We start from the raw sequence: 17737 nt of genomic DNA on the forward strand, positions 1-17737 counted from the left end.
GTAATACTGTCCCGCATTCAATGCAGACTTCTAAAAAAATTTATCAAAGAAGAGATTTTACCGAGATGCTTTAAGGGCACAGCTATGTTCACAAACAAATGAGGATGTGATGTGGCATTCAATCATTGCCAGACGTATTTTACACACACTACAATGGGCCACCTCCAGAAAAAGAAAGTGAGACATGCAACAGTTTAGAGCTGCCCTCTCTGTGAACTTAAGTGTGCAATGATAAACAACCTCAGCATTAACTGAAAATTACAGTAGAGCATTTCATTCTTGTAGGAATCAAACTATTTGTATTCATAGACCTCATTTTTTTGGTGGCTCAAAAATATTTGGACAAACTAACAAATTCATAAATAAAAAATGTTTTATTCTTCATTCAAAGTCTTTTGCCGTCAATGACAGTGTGTACTCTGGAACCCACATGTACTGGGTTTATTCTCTGGTAAAGCTCTGCCAGGCCTTAATATTAGTTTATTTACCAAAATTAAATCATTTGATGATGCATAAGATGCATTTGAGGGGCACTGAAATAGCAGGTATAACCTGAATTTGACATGATCTGCAAGTATCTTTAGTAGATATACTAGGTTACCACCAATTAACAAAAGAGGTTTCCTGTCATCATACAATTTAATCAATAAAGTGAAAAGACAAACCCAATAGAGAAAATGGGCTGAGACACCCAAGGAACTGCCATGGGTGTCTAAGTAGATGTCACCAAAATCACTGCCAAGCAAATGTGCCCATTTTAATTGTACCTCTGATTCCACGAGTCATGGAAATAGCCTGGGTGTCCTTGTTATTGTATTTATAAGCCATAGAGTCAGTTAGATTGGTGGACCTCTGAGAGTGTGTGTAATAAAAGACAAAGGCCGACAGTGATGGATGGCTAGGTCAGCATGCGGCTATGGGGAGCGGAGGTGTTGGTAATATCCAATTGAGTCTAAATGGCTCTGGGTCATAAACGGGCTAAGAGGTTAAAAGGTGGGGAGCCTTAGGTAGTGCTTTTCACACGTGATAAGCCTAATATAAGCTGGACCGTAGGGTAGAGCCTGAAGAAGACTTAACACTGGCTTCAAAAAAGCAAGAAATCTGTTCAGCTCCTTGGTGCCTTCACATATAGTATTAAAAAACAACATTAAAAAGTAAAGCAATATACTTAAACTGCAGTAAATATGCAGTTCAAAAAGTAAATTCCTTTTAATACAAATAAAAGAGATAGGGTTAGTTTATTTGTGTTAATTCCAGAGTCTTGGTAGCATGTTAAGAATTTGGGGGGACACGTAATGAAACAGCAATGATTTACAAAAACTGAGTCATACCTGGAAAAACACAGATGAAATCAAAGTCATTTTTTTTATACACACTGACTTTTTTGAGTGTAGGTTTTCACTTGTATATTAAAAAAGTGGGTTTGAACAAACTACAAACCCTAAACCTGCTTAGGATAAGTCTGCAGTATAAGGTTAGCATGCAGCATGTTTTCAGAAAAATGCTCAAAGAAGAATATTTTTTAAGGTGTTTTTTTTTTTAGATTTGGGCTACTCTGCTTCCCCTGACTTAAAAATTAGCACAGGTTTTGGTGAATGTTTTCCTCTGACTTAAAACCATAATAAAATAATTTATCTGAATGGACATGAAATAAAAAAAATTTAATACCAAACTAGCCTAAACAACAACGTTGATTTTTTTAATCTTCACCTTTCACCCATAAAAAAGTTCAGCACCAAAGGATATTGATTTCTTGCTCAGATAGACTGAGAAGTTGTTGGGGTTGCAATATTGGCCTTCCCAAGTGTAGTGTAACAATTCCAAGTGCCAAACTGATCAGAAGTCTTACTCTCCAAGAATTATGACAATGTAGGACAGTTTCATTAAGAGCCCAAGTCATAAGCCTCAAGTTGTTGGAAAAAAGTAATAAAATTATAGAAAGGAAAGGAAATATACTGGGCTTGCTGAGGACTGCATAAGGCAGACCAATCTGTCAAGTCAAGGTTAGTCTGAGCAGTGATCAATACTTCAATCTCAATAAAACAGCTCAATAGCTAAGGATTGATGGTAAGGAAAAAACACAAGATGTTGAAAAGAAGGATAGAAGGAGCAACTCAAATGGCAACCTTGCCATAACGTTAGCACGGCAGTAACACATTTGTTCAGGATGGAGCTTGTCTATCGTGGCAGGTAATGTGCTGCACTATAAACCGATTAAGTCATTCTGCTATCATACTGTGCAGCTTCAAATCAATATAATATATGTTTACAACCTTCGTACCAGAATAAATAAATTAATGTATAGACACAAACCAGTTTGATTGATTGTCACACCAAACACTGAGAGATAAATGGACAAACGAAAAAACAGAGTATGGGTGGTGAAGAATGAAGCCTACTGCAGAGTGATGCATGCAAGTCTGTTTTAAAAACTGAGCAGAAAATAAAGTGAAATCCAACACTAGCCACTCACTGAGACATACTTCCTGAGTATTTGCATGATAGGTAGAGACTTCAGCGCCACTAAGTGCATCTTTCAGACTATGCTACTTGCTTTAGAAGGCATTGTTTATTGTCACTATCAGTTATAGTGCAGTAGCCTTATAAAACTGGCGCACCAATGTGAGAAACAGAAATCACGTACTTGTAAACTGTGCCTCCGTTTCCATGACCAAGCTGCTCTTGATAGTGGATATCTTGCGCATTAATCTGCAATGCGACAACAACACAGGTATACATTAATGGATGTTAGATGTTATAACATGTAGCCAGTGGATGATATGTGTAACTAAACAGGTGAGAGAGTCTGTCAGAGAGGGGACTACATTGTCACTGGAGGCTATAAACAAGAAAAGCATTCAGGTCACTTTGAGTTCACAACATAAAGAGTAAAAACAGAGGCACACAGGGAAAAGAAGAGATCAATACAACATTTACTGTCCAATTTATAAAAAGACATTGTGCTAGGGTTAGTGGGGGGTGGGGGGCTGATTGAGAGTTTAATGTCAATTTAGTCCATGGCACTGTTCCACTCTACTACCTGGGCCAACATGGCTCGCCTGTCCAAAAGTTTTCTCCTCTTGTCCATTATGAAATAACTAGTTGCTCAATGAAAAACACAGGTCACCGAAACTTCTCTGCAGAGCACAGAATCTTGTATTTATGACTCAGTTGTAGAAAAAAAACAATAACTACTCACTCTTGAAGGGCTTTATATCTGTTTTTTCTGTATTTGTAATGTACTGCCTATCTAATGATGATATTGCATGTATAATCATAACAATTGTATAAACACCTTGAGTCTTCAAGTTCAACTGTCATACATATTTTAAGAGTTATAAAGCAAACAAAATGCTAAACTGGACATTTCAATTTAAATTCATTTCATTTGTGTACTATTACACATAATTATTTGGTAGTAGTTTTGAATAAAACCATCTAAGTAAAGGCCATGGCACACCAAGCCGACAACAATCGATCACTGTGTCGGCTCAAGTTGGCTTCATCTGGATTGACAAATTGCACACAGCAAAGACGAGAGCAAACAATCATATTATATTGTGTCTTCTATGCTTGCATAAAAAGGAGAGAAAGCAGAAGACCTGAGACCACACTGCAAAAATGCAGTGTTAGCTTATCACAGATGGCTTATTACTTCTTCTAATCCAAGATAAGTCTGATAGTAAGTTAGAAATTAAATTGCCGTTGCTAGGATCCAACATGCTAAATCGGCCAAAAAGCCAGCACAGGAGTGGGATACACTGCAAGGACTAACCAAACAGATGATTTGAGCCACACCCTGGTTGATGGCTGGCTTGGTGTGTTACAGCTCTAAAGAACAGAGACAGATAACTTGGCAAAACAAGGATTAAGTGGCTTGCCCAAGAAGTCTTTCACCAGGCCAGTGGCCAGGAGGAACTAGGAATGAAACCACCCACTTTGTAGTTCACAGATGACTGCTACACCAACTAAGTTACACGGTATCTGGCGATACTATAATTGAAAAAAATAAATTAACTTGCTAAGTACACAAGCCATTATTTACAATATATGATATAAATAACATATGTAATCTCAAACTCAAAATGCTTGCGATTCAAAAAACTAATGAATACACACAGAATAAAACAATTTTAGGAACATTTTAGGAATTAAAACAATTGTCCTTTATTTAACATGTGGACTAACAGTGTCCTGTCAACGACCTAGTGTGTCTGGACAATGTGGAGCTGGCAACAGTAATTTAATAAAGACAGAAAAAGACAGTGACACACACACACACACACACACACACAAACACGCACACACACACACCTCAATTGATTGATAACATGGTTAGAGGAGGGAGCCAAAGACAATGAAAGAGATGGATGAATGGGTGAAGAAAAAGAAAGAGAACAGATCTATTAGTTCACGGCAGAGACCTGAGAGGCTGCTGCCTTAATTGTCTCCCTGACACCCTAGTGACAGAGACACGACTGTACCAGGCTTGAACAACTTAAGGATGTCCTTCTTTCAGTGTAACACAGGTAATGAGTTAAGAGAATGTGTTCAGGTGAGTGGTAGTGAAATGTTTTGTGAAATTCTACTAAACATTCTATCAAAACATAAAAGTCAGACTCACCTGCCCATTTGACAAGATCCTTTTCAGCTCAGCAGATGATTTTTTTAAGCTGTGGAAAGGAGCAATACACAGATTTACTGATGTATCACAAACACCTTTCTAACAAAAGCAGTGTAACAAGCTTCTCGTGCCTCAGAAACCTCACCTGTTGTTTGCCACTGAGTCAGAGACAACATGAGTGCAGTCATTGGCTGGGTTAGGTCTTGTATTAACCTGATGTGCAAACACATACACACAAATGTTAAAAGACATACACATACACTTGCACAGACACACAATTAGTGGTCAAGGCCAAAGATAGGCAGACATATGGGCAGGCCCTTTAACGAACAAGAACAAAACACAGGCTCAGTTCAGCCTGGAGGTTAATTAGCTTTCGTGGGAGAGAAGGGAGGCTGGACAAAAAGAAAGAAAGAGGTGTCCACATAGAGGAGGAGACAAGTTGACAGACAGCAGAAGGAACAGAAGAGAACAAAATATATATGAAAAAAAGACTTGGGAAAGGATGGAGAAAAATAAAAGGCATTAAAAATTTAATTTTTAACTAGGGACATTTTTCTCTATAACTATTCATCCACATTTATGTTTACTCCAAAGATCTCTGTACTCAACCCAGATATTGAACACAAAAGAAAAGACAAGACCCTGTAATGGCAATACTAAAAATAACTAATTTAATTGAGGTCAAAAGGCCGGTGTGTTGGGTCCTCTTAAAGCACAGGGATTCTCTCTTTAATTAGTGCCCAGGAAAACCTAATTTAAACAGCACACATGACTCCCCTCAGCCAATTACTTTTGCATTAAAACAAAAGTGGGAACAGATTAGCAAAGGAGTACAGGTTTTTGGAAAGCATCATCTTCTCCAAACAGACCCCTGACCTTAAATAAAAACTGACATTCAGTAGCGTTTACCAAAGCTCCTCAGAGGATATACTGGGGAAAATAACTTTCATTATTGGGGTTGCGAAATGTAATTGTTTGAATGAAGACTGGACGTAATATGGATCATCTGGAGCGACAGAAGAGGTGTCAAGTCATTTAAGCCATGGTAATTAGCAATGAGTTTAAAAGCAGCATATGCCTATTATATATAGACGAGGGGCGTGTAACAACAAAGTCATGGTTGAACAACTGTCTTATTGTCCAACTTAGATTGTTGCTCTAACCACATTTGATGTTTTTCTTATCATGGGACATGACCATCATAATACTGTGGAAAGAATACACAGAAAGAAAGAGAGGAGCCCTACTAGAACCACATTTAGCCATCCATGCATAAACATAGATGAAGAGAGCAAAAGAATAAGTGAAAGAAAAAACAAGCCTTGACTTCAATTGACATTTCAAGAAGTGGAACACAGCGTTACCAATCCATTTGCCTCAACTTCCCTCCCTCTCCTCCCCATGTTCTCTGTGTATGGCAGCTGAAACAATTATTGAGATAGGTACCTTCAGGCCATGTATGTTCCGGATCCCTGGAGTCTTGCCGGCTGAAACAGTAATTGACTAGATTGTAGAACACATCACTGGGCCATTTACAAATGTGCTGAAAAGGAATCAGTTCTTTATAAAAAAAAAAAAAAAAAATGAAATGAAACGAGGGTTACTATGAAATTAGTTGTAGAGACAAGAGTGATTGAGATGTTGGGCTCCTGAGACAGCTGGTGGTAGGTAAAAAGGAAAAACAGAATCACAGTTGGAGAATAGAGGAGGAGATAGAAAGAGAGAGAGGAAAAAGAAAGCAAGAAAAACAGTGAGAGAGAATCAGATATAGAGCAGAAACGAAAGACAATAATGTTTCGTCACTTTGCCCTTGGGGCCTGTTAGAAATTATGTATGACTTCAAGTAGTGAGAAAACTATCTAGATGTAAAGAAGGTATATACCACCCTTAATGAAAATCGGTTTATGAAGAAGAAAAATTGCAAAATCACAGAAATCTCGGAAACACTTAGCCTGAATACAGACTTGCACTTTGAATGTCCTTGGAGGAAAAGTAGATTTATAAATGACATAATAACAGAAGGGGCCACTGAATGGTAATGTGGTCCAGAGGGTGCATTGTAACTTCTAGCTACCACATGCTTCCATTTTTTTATTGTTTAAAACACATTTAATCACATTTCAGTTTCTGACTAGGAAAGAGGGAATACTTATATGTGTTTGAATTTTTCTTTTGATTAATCATTAACAGATGGATTACAAAGATGTATTGAGCCTTTAAGAATTCCTAAACCGTTAAAGCATGCCACTTTGTACCTCTTGGAAAAATCTGTAAGGGGTCCGGTAGCAGTCCATTCATGCGTTGTTCATTCATTGTGTTGCAGTACTAAAAAGAGAAAAGAAAGTGGCACAGTGTTGAGACAAATAGTGGTCTGGAGTCATTTTTACATATCCTGGAACCTAATTATGCTTAAACAACCTCAAAACCCCTTAAACAATCTGTACAAGAATATTAACAGTTTCATGAATATAATCCATCTTAATGTTACACAGATAAAAACTTCGGTGTCTTTCAGTGTTGTATTGTACAAACAACATGTTTGTTCAAATGACGTCAGAATTAATTCACAATGTTACCAAAAAATGTGAGCATGCTGTGCTAAAATCTGTTGCCAATGAGGACCAATGCCCTGTGGGCTTGTTCTGAAGGGTGTAGCATTAACCCTTTTCTCCTGCAGGTCAACAGCTCACCAAACACTAATATCCTACAGGAGTAACACGTGCTCACACACTCTGGAGCCTTTCAAATGCTTGCCAAGGCAATGCAGTAATTGATGTTTCAGTTAACCAAACCATCTGTTAAACTGTGAATGTGTGTGTCTCTGAGTGTTTGTGTGCGTATGTGTTTTGTTTATGTCCTTTCCTTTACAAGGCTTCAAACCAACCAAACTAAACACCGAGCCCTTGCTGAAGACACACACTTTCAAGATGTATTTGTTCTTGTAGTCAATGCAAACAATCTACTGTGAACTACCAAGTCATCACAGCAATATGTAAATTTTAACTCTCACCATGGTACAGGGAGGGAGGACGATGGGACTGGGTTGGATGGGAATGGATCAGAATGGCTACCCAAGTGGCACAGCTGTTATTAAAAGGCCTATTTATCACTGTCAGATCCCTCCTCGCTCCTAGCCCTCTGCTTTTGCCCTCCAGCGTTTTTACTAGGCCACATCTGAACAATAGGCCTAATACCAAAAAACATGTTGTGTGTGTTTGGGTGGGGTGGGGGGTACGGGCTTCACGTACCTTTAATTTTCCGCTCAGCTAGCTTATTGATTAAGGCTGCAATTACCAACTAATCTGTAGTAGGTGTGTTATTAAAAGACCTTCTCCATTGTTGGCCAATAACTAAACAGTGTCCGATCCCAAGTACCATCGCTCAGCCTTAAGGGACAAGTGGGAGAAAGCAAGCAGAGAGTGGGTCTCATCATCATTAGCAGACTAAGGGAAATGGGAGTAAGAACAGTGGAATTAGAGCCATTACCTCCAGGGGGAGCTGAACAAGGAATGGATCAGGTCACGTTTTTTTCTTTTTAAGCACCTGACACGGGCCAGTCTTTAACTTTGAATGGGGGCGTCTGTCTTTCAGGGTGTCGAACAATGATTAGACATGCCTAGAAGACTGGCAGGTCTCACAGGAGCATGTAACAATCAATGTTCTTAATGATGGGAGATACTTTTCACAGTAAATGCCCTCTGCAGACCGATGTTAATTAAATGCTGAATGTGAAATTTTATTTTGATCAAAATTAATGAGTTTGACATTTTTGCCAGGTAATATTAGAGATATCATCTTGAATTAGAAAAGAAAAAAAAATAATGTTGTGATAGTATATTTAAAAGTCTAGTCTATAAAATATTTTTCCACACACAAATATAAAGTCATAAGTGAATAATGAATTACCCAACCTTTCACCTAATGTGCTGTTTATTATTAATTCCTATTAATTTCATATAATGGCTGTCTGCTCACCTGGAATTAATAACACTGAGGCAAAATTCCACCGAGGACTCCATGGAGGCCAAAAGGCAACCACAGCAAACAACCATGACAAGAAAAAATTCCACTGAATACAAATGCAAATGATTGCTGAAATGCACAACCCTTGCATAAGACAACCTAAAGTACTAGGCTAGTGAAAATTATATTTTAGTAAGCCCAGTATTTTCCTGGTGATCAGCAACTTTTTGTACACTTGGTCATCCCATGAGGAACAGAAAGCCATTACGGGGCTCCTGGATTTGTTTGGCAAAAACTCATTGTACAAATGGCTTTTGAAATATGTGGATCAAGCAGTACAGAGTCGTTGATAATAAATATTTTGCTTGATAGTGCAAAGTGCAGGTGAGGTCATAATTTTTTTATGCAGTTGAGACATTTAACATAATCTGAAATCATCCTAATACTAAAGATGTGTTGAGACAATAAGCGGAAATTTTGCATGGTATATGCTTACTCTGCCAAACAAAGGTAAATATTTAGTAAGAACTGGTACATTTGAAATAATTTAATTAATTAAAAAAAACCTAACAACTGGCTACTCATTGCTCCAGTTGTAGCTTGTATATGATGGTCTGCTATTTAAACATGCACAGGCTGCTACTGATATTTGATCAATCATGTATCAACTTAGTATAATGACATCATGGCCTTTCCTTTAAAAACTATTAAGTTACCTTCAATTATGTTAATTCATTTCCTGAAACATTGGTAAAACAGTACTGTACAATTTGACTTTCGTTCAGTTTCCTAGTTTAACCGGAAATATTAATTAAGTAAAAGCAAAATTGAATTTAAGAGAGGTTATGAAGCACAATACAAAGAATAATGGTAGTAAAATGAAAGACCCAGGACAGAAAGTTGCTGAAGCGCTGTTTTCTGCTGCTCTGTTCAAACAGGTCACACATTTCAGCAAAACAACAAAAAACTCAAAGGAATTTTAAAACATTTCTGCTGGGTTTCTTAACGCTTGCTGAGGTGAATACTTTTTATTTTCCTGTTATATAATGCTTATCTGCACAACTGCTATCTCTTTTTGCTTAATCACCCTGCTACCCTATGCTACTTAATGATTAAAAAGCAACCACAAGTGAATGCATGACAAAATGGACAAAAAACAAGAAGTGTAAATTGTGCCTGTGGCTCTAGCAGCATCATTGTGAGCTGATGGGGGGTAAAAGACATCCACAGATGAAAGTAGATTTTGAACAATTCTGCAGCCCAGGGGGGTTGCTCTTTAATGAGGCAAAACTTTAAGTACTGAATAATAAATAATAAAAATTGACAGTTCATTTAGCTTTCAGTGTACCTCGTAGAGAAACCCATTACACGCCATTACTCTTACTGTCCATGGCATGAACAGTAAGTATGGTGGAAAATGAAAATGCACTACACTGGGGGGGGGGTGCTGAATGGGTAGTGAAAGTTTGAGAGTGTGCTTCAGATTATAAATTATCAATAAACTGCCCTTTACCATAGATTAAATACAATAAATAAATATGGTTTCTTTATAGATTTATGACCTGCTGACAAACACAAGGTCAATGCTAAAGTAAAACAAGAAATCAAACTAAGCTTCTTTTTAAATTTTTTTTCAGCCCAACCAATGTTGTCTACTGCACCACATTATATCACATATTTTCTTAGATGGTAAAAAGTTTAAGTTTTTAAGATGTGACAAGGTTAAGATGTCTGATTTTTACCCACTGAAAACTGATGTAAGCACATCACATTTAAGATAATAATCACTGATTAGAAAACGCTGTACAATACACTGTTACCAAAGAAACGTGAGCAACCATCTCTCAAGACATGTTCATAGAGAAATAACCTGAGGAATACAAGCACAACATAAAAATTAATTCACTGACATACTCACATATGACAACATGGCTTTGAGTTCCTCATCACTTCTTACAGTGATTCTGTCTCCTACCTCATCTTCATCTAAAAACAACAAAACAGAAACATCTTAAACTGTGGGTAGTAATGCTTTATAACAACAAAAAACAAGCAATTATTGTTTGCATAGGAATTTCTCAAAGCAAAAATATATCTGTTATACCACTAGATTAATTTAGGGCTGAGCAATTAGCCTACTAATGGTAATAAATAGATCTACAGATATAAATCTCTCTATATATCTCTTATCAAAATATATCTTATATGCATTCCTACCCTCTCCACATACTGCAAAGCCATTATACACAGCAATCTGCTAAAGTTTTACAGTCTTAAAGTTTTCATACTATTATCCATCACAGGTCTAAATCACTTTGCAGCATGTCAACATATAGCCGGTATAATAAAGGAGAATAAGAAGACCTGCAACAGATGGTAAGTCCCCCACAGAGCAAGGATCTCAACATCATGGTTAGTCTGGGATTACATGAAGTCCCACAAAATACTAAGTCAATCTAAATCCACAAATGAATTGAAAGCATCCTTGGAAGGAGAATTAGTGTTCTAAAATATTGATATGATTATGACAATTTTGCCTATATATTTACTAAACATTCTATAAAGTTAATTAAACAGCAGTAAAAATGTCCTACAACTTCCCAGAGTACAGCATTATATCCAAACGATATATAAATATTTAGTATTAGTTCAATATTTGTGATTGGAAGTGATTAAGCTGATTGATGGATAACTAATTACTGATATTTCTACTCTTGTCTGGAGTAAAAAAAATAGATACTGCTGTGGGTGTACAGTCCCTGTTTTAGCAGTACATGTATTTAACTACATACTTACACTCAAAGGCCGTGACTGTGGCTTCAGGCATAACATCTCTGATTGCAACCTGAAATGTTTGGCAGAGCGATTTATAAGAGGGGCAGTAACAAAGTCCACAGTTTGAACTGCGCTTGAATTCAGAGCTTGTTACAATTAAGTAAGACAGAAAAAATTATGTTAAACATGTAATTGATGCCGACCTTTCATGTACACCTCATTATAGAATACATTTGTAAAAAGATACGGTGCATTTAGTTCCTCAGAAAGCCTAGATCTTCTGGAGCCAGTACTGTGATTCCTTTGCTGTTTAGGGTCAGTCCTTTAGAGCCTTATATTGTAAAACTAAAAGGAAACTATATAATCAAATATGTATCTGTTCAAACACTAAAGGCCAACTGTTAAAAATATCTTTTCAAACAGCTGACAACAAAAGCCTACTTAGACTTGCAAACGACATCTCTTCTGACTCCTCACATCTCAGCTTTTGCCTTCTAACATGCTTTTTAGAGTCTCTTAATTCAAACAAAACAGACTGAATAGACTTTATTAACAATCTATATGGTTCCTTTAATAACGTCAGGGTACAGTTATATGAATAAGTATCAGAAGATTTGTTCTACTACATGTGGTTATTATTAGTCTAAACATGTTGTTTTTATATAGTTTTATGTTTGTTAATAGTTTGTGTTTTTGATGCATTACAGGTTTCACTTAAAACTGAAAATAATGTTCTATTGTAGATAGTGTGATAGAATGAAACATTTTTAAATTTCTGATTTAAAAAACAACAAGATGTCCATGTACACCTAAACAAGCTTTTCTTGCTGTAATATTTTATTAGCTGACAATACTGGTCCAAAGGCAGGTGATAGAGGGAAAAAAAAACAAATCATCTCTCTGTGCAATCATGTATTTTCAAGTTTAAATAATATCTAAAGTGGGCCAAAGTGCAGTGTATTCAGTCAAATACATTTTAGTATAACACAGGTACAGAGAAGCTAAATTAAAAACCGAAAGTCTCAAAGCCAAACTGTATGTGTGTCGTTTTACTATACACAGCTTTCACCTCAAAACCGCTGACATCAGGCGCTATCAACAACGACAAGTAGCTACAGCTAACGGTAGCTTTTGAAGACTTACCAGCAGGTCATTGAAGTTCAATAGAGATGGACAGTCGACAGACGAGTCCATGTCTCCTGTCGGCGTTTTAATGCGGATCACTATTGCCTCTGTGTCCATTTGCGCAGATATGACTTTAATCAAATATCAACATTAAGCCTCATAATAAGACTTGGCTTGTCTAAGCTAGCCAAACAAGCTAATTTCCTGCAATGGTTTGCTAACGAGACATACTAGCATCCTGCCAAACAACACACTTAATGTTTCAAGGTGCAGAGAGTTTAAAACGTTAATCTTTGAGCTCAGTCACAGCCGAGATCAAATATACATCATAACTGCATAAAAGCTTTGCCTCTGACTTAAATGTGTGCTCCTTAATACAAAGTTTTTCACAGTTTTAACTAAACAGAACCTAGCGAAGCAGCTAATTATAAGGAAACAGCGTTTTCGAATCAACATCCGTTTCTGGCTTTTCAGAATAAGAGACATGTACCATGTGTCGACTCAAAACATTACCGCATGACGCCTGTGTCGTCATACAGACATATAAAAGCTTATTGTCACATTTGTGCATAACATGTTAAAACGCATTTCAAACGTCTTGATGATAGACTGTGATTCTGCTTTCCATGCAAAAGAAAAAAGTGGTAATTTCCCAGTCATGCCAGTAAAATTTCAATTGCAGTTTCACTTCTTGACAAAGACACAATTTGCTTTAAAATGTTGTAATCATATAATTTTTATAATTATAAGTTTTTTAGGGCTTATTTATTAATTTACTGTAAAATGATTTCATTGTGAATCATGCAATTTCAAAAATGTTAAATAGATGTTATGTGACTGTTTTCACTATTAACTCCTGACAAACCCATATTGTATAAGGCAGAAAACCTTTGTTAAGAAAAATGCACAAAGGCAACACTTACGTGATATCCTATGTGTGTGTACAAAATTAACCTTTTTTATTGAATTAGAATTTAAATCTCCCTCAAAAGAGACTGTTGTCAGCCTGGTTATGCTGATGATGAACGTGAGATCAAGTTTGATATACACAACATTGAACATACAATAGCTTTCTGATGTTACATATGAGTGGGTATCTAAAGCATAAACATAGTTCTTTAAATTCTATTCAATATTTAGAAATGGTATGATTGTCCATTTGAAATAAATGCAAAATGTGTTAAAAAAGAGGAGGTGTATAGGTGAGCTTGTGCCCTCATGATCATGATGTCTGAAGCATTAAAAGAGATTTTTTTTATCACTTTTACTGTATATTAACACATCATTCGTATTTAAAGGTTTCCATTTGGCATGAGTCATTAGTACGTTATTGAATGTAAAATAAACGGGCATTTACAGTAAAATCTTTGTTGATTATAGAATTATGATTGAGGAGGTGCATTCATCTTTCTGCCTGGTCACCAAGAAGCTCTGATTGCCTTTCCAAGAAAAAGACACTGATCCCTGTGCAAAGGGAAGTTTCTGTTAAAGCACTCTACTCACAGAACCGTAGTTTTGTGACCAAGATTTTTTTCGTAATAACTTGTTAAAACTTGCTCTGTCTCCATACAGCTCAAAACTGACTGGACATGTGACATTCTATCTATCTGTCTATCTATCTCTCTATCTACCTACTTATCTATCTATAGATACACCACAGAGGTTACAAGTTCATTGCATCGACCTGCTCTGAACGTATTTCATCACTGACACCTGTACCAACAGTGGGGTTAAATACCCATTGATTTCCATGTTACGCTTGAAATTATTACTTTGCCTAATTGTTACAGGGAAGTAAAGGGGAAAATGAAGTCAGGCTATCAAGCGTTCTGATTAATGCCTCTTCCAGCACTGCCTTCTGATAGAAAGCAGAGGATCTATATGGCACTTTGTCAAACATACTCTCTCAGGACTTGATGTTAGGTTCTTCTGCTTTAGGGGCAAGTAGGATGAAGCCCAGTCAGCAATCCACATTATCAGAAATCAAATGCCTGACTTAGCTTTGAGGGGAAAGAGGAAAAGGAAGGCCAGCATTTGCTGTCTGGTAATTAAAAGCCATTTTATCAGACCTCTTCTCTTGTACCGTACCTCTTTTCTTGTTATTGACAAGCTGCTTAGCACAAAGTGAGCTCAGTTTGACTCTAAATATATGAGGCACACTTATTTAACTTTCTCAGCAAAGAGAGAAAACAAAGTAAACACGACAGCAACAAAACTATCCAGGAGGTTTTTCCATTACTTACATACTATAGTTTACATTAATGTTTTTTGTGTAACTAAGTGTCCAAATGCAGCCTGTGCTTGCTTTCTTTTTTCCTCCTCCTCTGATGATTATTATTTCATTAGTCTATGTCAAATGTATTGGTTGGGTTATTTATTGATTAATGAGCCAAAGTCAGCACTGTCTTTCGTCACTTGAATGTGGATGTAGAACATCCTGAAATACTATTTGTCTGCTGGTTAAGTATTAATCGTTGTTGCAGATATTGACTGTTACTTGGTAGCTTTCTATTTACAATGCCCCTGTGTAATTATTTAAGGTAAAAGTGTGTGAGCTTGTGGTTTAAGGCCATCCTGAAAGAACCAGCAGCAGGCAAGGTATCACTGGCTTTGATGTCACATAAGAGATGGACCTGCTGTGATTTCAGCCATCTGTCCAGGGCCACGCCCCATCTCAGGTATCCACATGCAGACCTTCCAGCTGAAATAGAGATGTGTCTCCTTAGCCTTGAAGCCTGAAGTCTGTTGTTTATTGACGCTGCCAGAGTCCCTGCTCAGATCGATACCATCTTCCTCAGATGGGCCTTCAACACACTGACTCCAAATTGAGGTCAGGATATGTAGAGGGTTACGGCAATACAGTTGATATGAATTGCCCGAGTGGCTGCAATCATTTGTTACCTCTTCCTTTAACGTTCATCTCCAGGTTGACCTGTGATGAAACATGGGGAGTTTGTGAGTCAACAGTGTGAGAGTTATGAGGAAGTGCGCCAATATAAGCCGACAAGACAGTTGTAAAAAATGGATTGTTCACCTACCTCTTAGTTCTCTGAGCAGCATGTTTTCCCTGCAATTCCCAGTGTTTCAGATTCACCTCTGAGGTCTCCTTTATGACTGCATGTTGTTTCGGTTGTTTCTAATAAAGAGGAAATATTGGAGCCTTCCTGACCTGCTTATAGGGGCCACAGTAAATTTATGGGGTGTGTCTTCTCCGTAGAGGCTGCTTTTCGACCGAGCATAACATAAATAGAACATCACAAGTTCACCACAGCACTACTGGCTCTACTTTAATGCTGTGGTCAAGCAACTGATGGTACAACCTTTGGTACAACGTTTTCAGACAGATCACTGCTCGATAATGTAATAACAAATCTTACTATTTACCTATGTTTTGCCTAGGAAGCACTGAGTCAAAAATGTTATTGAGTCACAGGTTTACAAAGGCCAAAATACAAGCTCACCCTGTACCTTCTTGTTTTATCCTATTTTATATTTTAAAGTATAAATAATATGTTCTATATAAGCAGTGTTATATAATAAAATTATTCTGATTCTTTCATTAAGTTATAAACTTTCCATATTGTATCATACTTAATTCCAATCACTAAGTTTACCACTAGTTCATCCACAATATACTTATTGTTGCCAGTAAAAGCTACAATATTCCCTGCTAAACTGTAGTGGAGTGGAAATAAAGTAGCGTAAAACACAAGTAGTGTAAATTAGTATTCTAACACTGCACGGTTATGTTTTTATATTGTTAGAGAGCTTATAGTTTATAGTTGTCTTACCTCCTTAAATGATGTGTTATTATCAGTTAGTTGCAAATGAAGAGACACAAATACACACTCCAATTTATGTTAGAAAAAGTGATTACAACATTAAGAACATGGTACTAACAACACAACATTGTAACTGTATATACACATGTGCATGCTTATGTGCATGATTGTGGCCAGTATGAGCGACCTCTCTAACCAGACATTGTTTTGGTAAAGAGTGTCAGGTGGCCGGTTTGTCAGCTGAAATATTTATCAAACACATCAACGGAAAGTCTGGCTTGCTTTTCATCTGACAACTGCTTGTCAATAATTGATAGGGAATGAGGTACATGACTTAGTCAGTGTTTTTTTTTTTGCGGAGGGATGGGGTGGGGGGGTCCTTGTCTATCTGTAAGTGATGCCACTGACCTTTGGTATGTGAAAGAACTCCTCATAGTCAGTGCTCACATATCATATATCCCCCACAATGAACTGAACAGTCAATTCAAGAGAAGAGAAACAATACAATAAAGGAATCCAAATGTCACTGGTTTGGTACTAACTTTAGTGTCTTTTTGTTCTACCTTAATTTTCTACAGCATTTTTGAAGATGCCGAATCACTAAATGTTTGGATATTATGTAGCGACGTTGCACATTTGGTGTACAGTATTTCAGGGGGCAAACTTATTTATTTGCTTGAAATTTAAATCACAAAATAATATATTACTGCACAGTCCCTGTATCTTTATCTATGCCTGTTATATTGAACAAGTAAAAAAAAAAAAAGAAGTATTAGTAAATGACATGACAGCAATAACATGTAATCTGTACTTTCCATCATCATTTTTAGTTATTTCCCATTTAAAAATAAAATCTTCAATTATTAGTCTGTATCTTGTCTTCTTCAAAGAGAGATTTTCAAAACCCATCGGGAAACTAATCTGACTTCTAACCTTCCAGGGGGTGGGCATTTCTTATTAGAATTTATAAATGTATTATTCTTATGTTATTAGAATCTGAATTTTAATAATAATAATCAGGTTGCAGCTTATAGAGGGGGGGTCATTAGCACCTATGTATGTGCATTTGCTCTACTTTATGGCAGACAACCTACCTGATACTGTGGTGAGATAGTTAAAATTTGTGGTGGGGCTGGTCCTCCCTGTCAGATGAGATTGTCTTGACTGCCAGCACACTTAAATCTTTATCCTGCTGCCTGTTGTCTGACCTTCTGCTCACAACAACCAATAGTGGCTAAACAGCGTTTTTATGACTCTTATTCCCTCTGCACTCTCTGCACTCCCTCTCAGTGTATTTAAAGTTTACCATCAGCAGGAAGTGATGCACTTTTCTGGGTACAGCCAAAAAAAAAATTCTGAAAAAATAATAGTGTATTACACTAATGCATTATAGGGCACAAGTGTGTAAGGACTGTTTAACAAAGGGCAACAAAGCACTTACTGTATGCTGTTCGTCATACAAGAC

The 17737-nt window shown here is 36.9% G+C and overlaps 1 protein-coding gene across 5 annotated transcripts in view; it reads right to left on the reverse strand.

Annotated features, from left to right (window-relative positions):
* Positions 1-12945, reverse strand: part of map2k5 (mitogen-activated protein kinase kinase 5) — a 51456-nt gene extending 38511 nt beyond the window's left edge. For 4 of the 5 annotated variants that reach the window (XM_067495876.1, XM_067495875.1, XM_067495877.1 and 1 more), the window contains exons 1-8: positions 12509-12945; positions 11387-11435; positions 10509-10576; positions 6883-6952; positions 6074-6114; positions 4770-4837; positions 4625-4673; positions 2645-2709 (exon numbers count right to left, since the gene is read on the reverse strand). In XM_067495876.1, coding sequence (XP_067351977.1) covers positions 2645-2709; positions 4625-4673; positions 4770-4837; positions 6074-6114; positions 6883-6952; positions 10509-10576; positions 11387-11435; positions 12509-12607 — 509 coding nt within the window. In that variant the 5' untranslated portion in view covers positions 12608-12945. The remainder of the gene's footprint in view (positions 1-2644; positions 2710-4624; positions 4674-4769; positions 4838-6073; positions 6115-6882; positions 6953-10508; positions 10577-11386; positions 11436-12508) is intronic. The other variant, XM_067495878.1, reaches the window with a different exon arrangement.
* Positions 12946-17737: the final 4792 nt, after the last annotated feature.

Source organism: Channa argus, chromosome 2 (assembly GCF_033026475.1).
Source record: "Channa argus isolate prfri chromosome 2, Channa argus male v1.0, whole genome shotgun sequence".
NCBI lineage: Eukaryota > Metazoa > Chordata > Actinopteri > Anabantiformes > Channidae > Channa > Channa argus.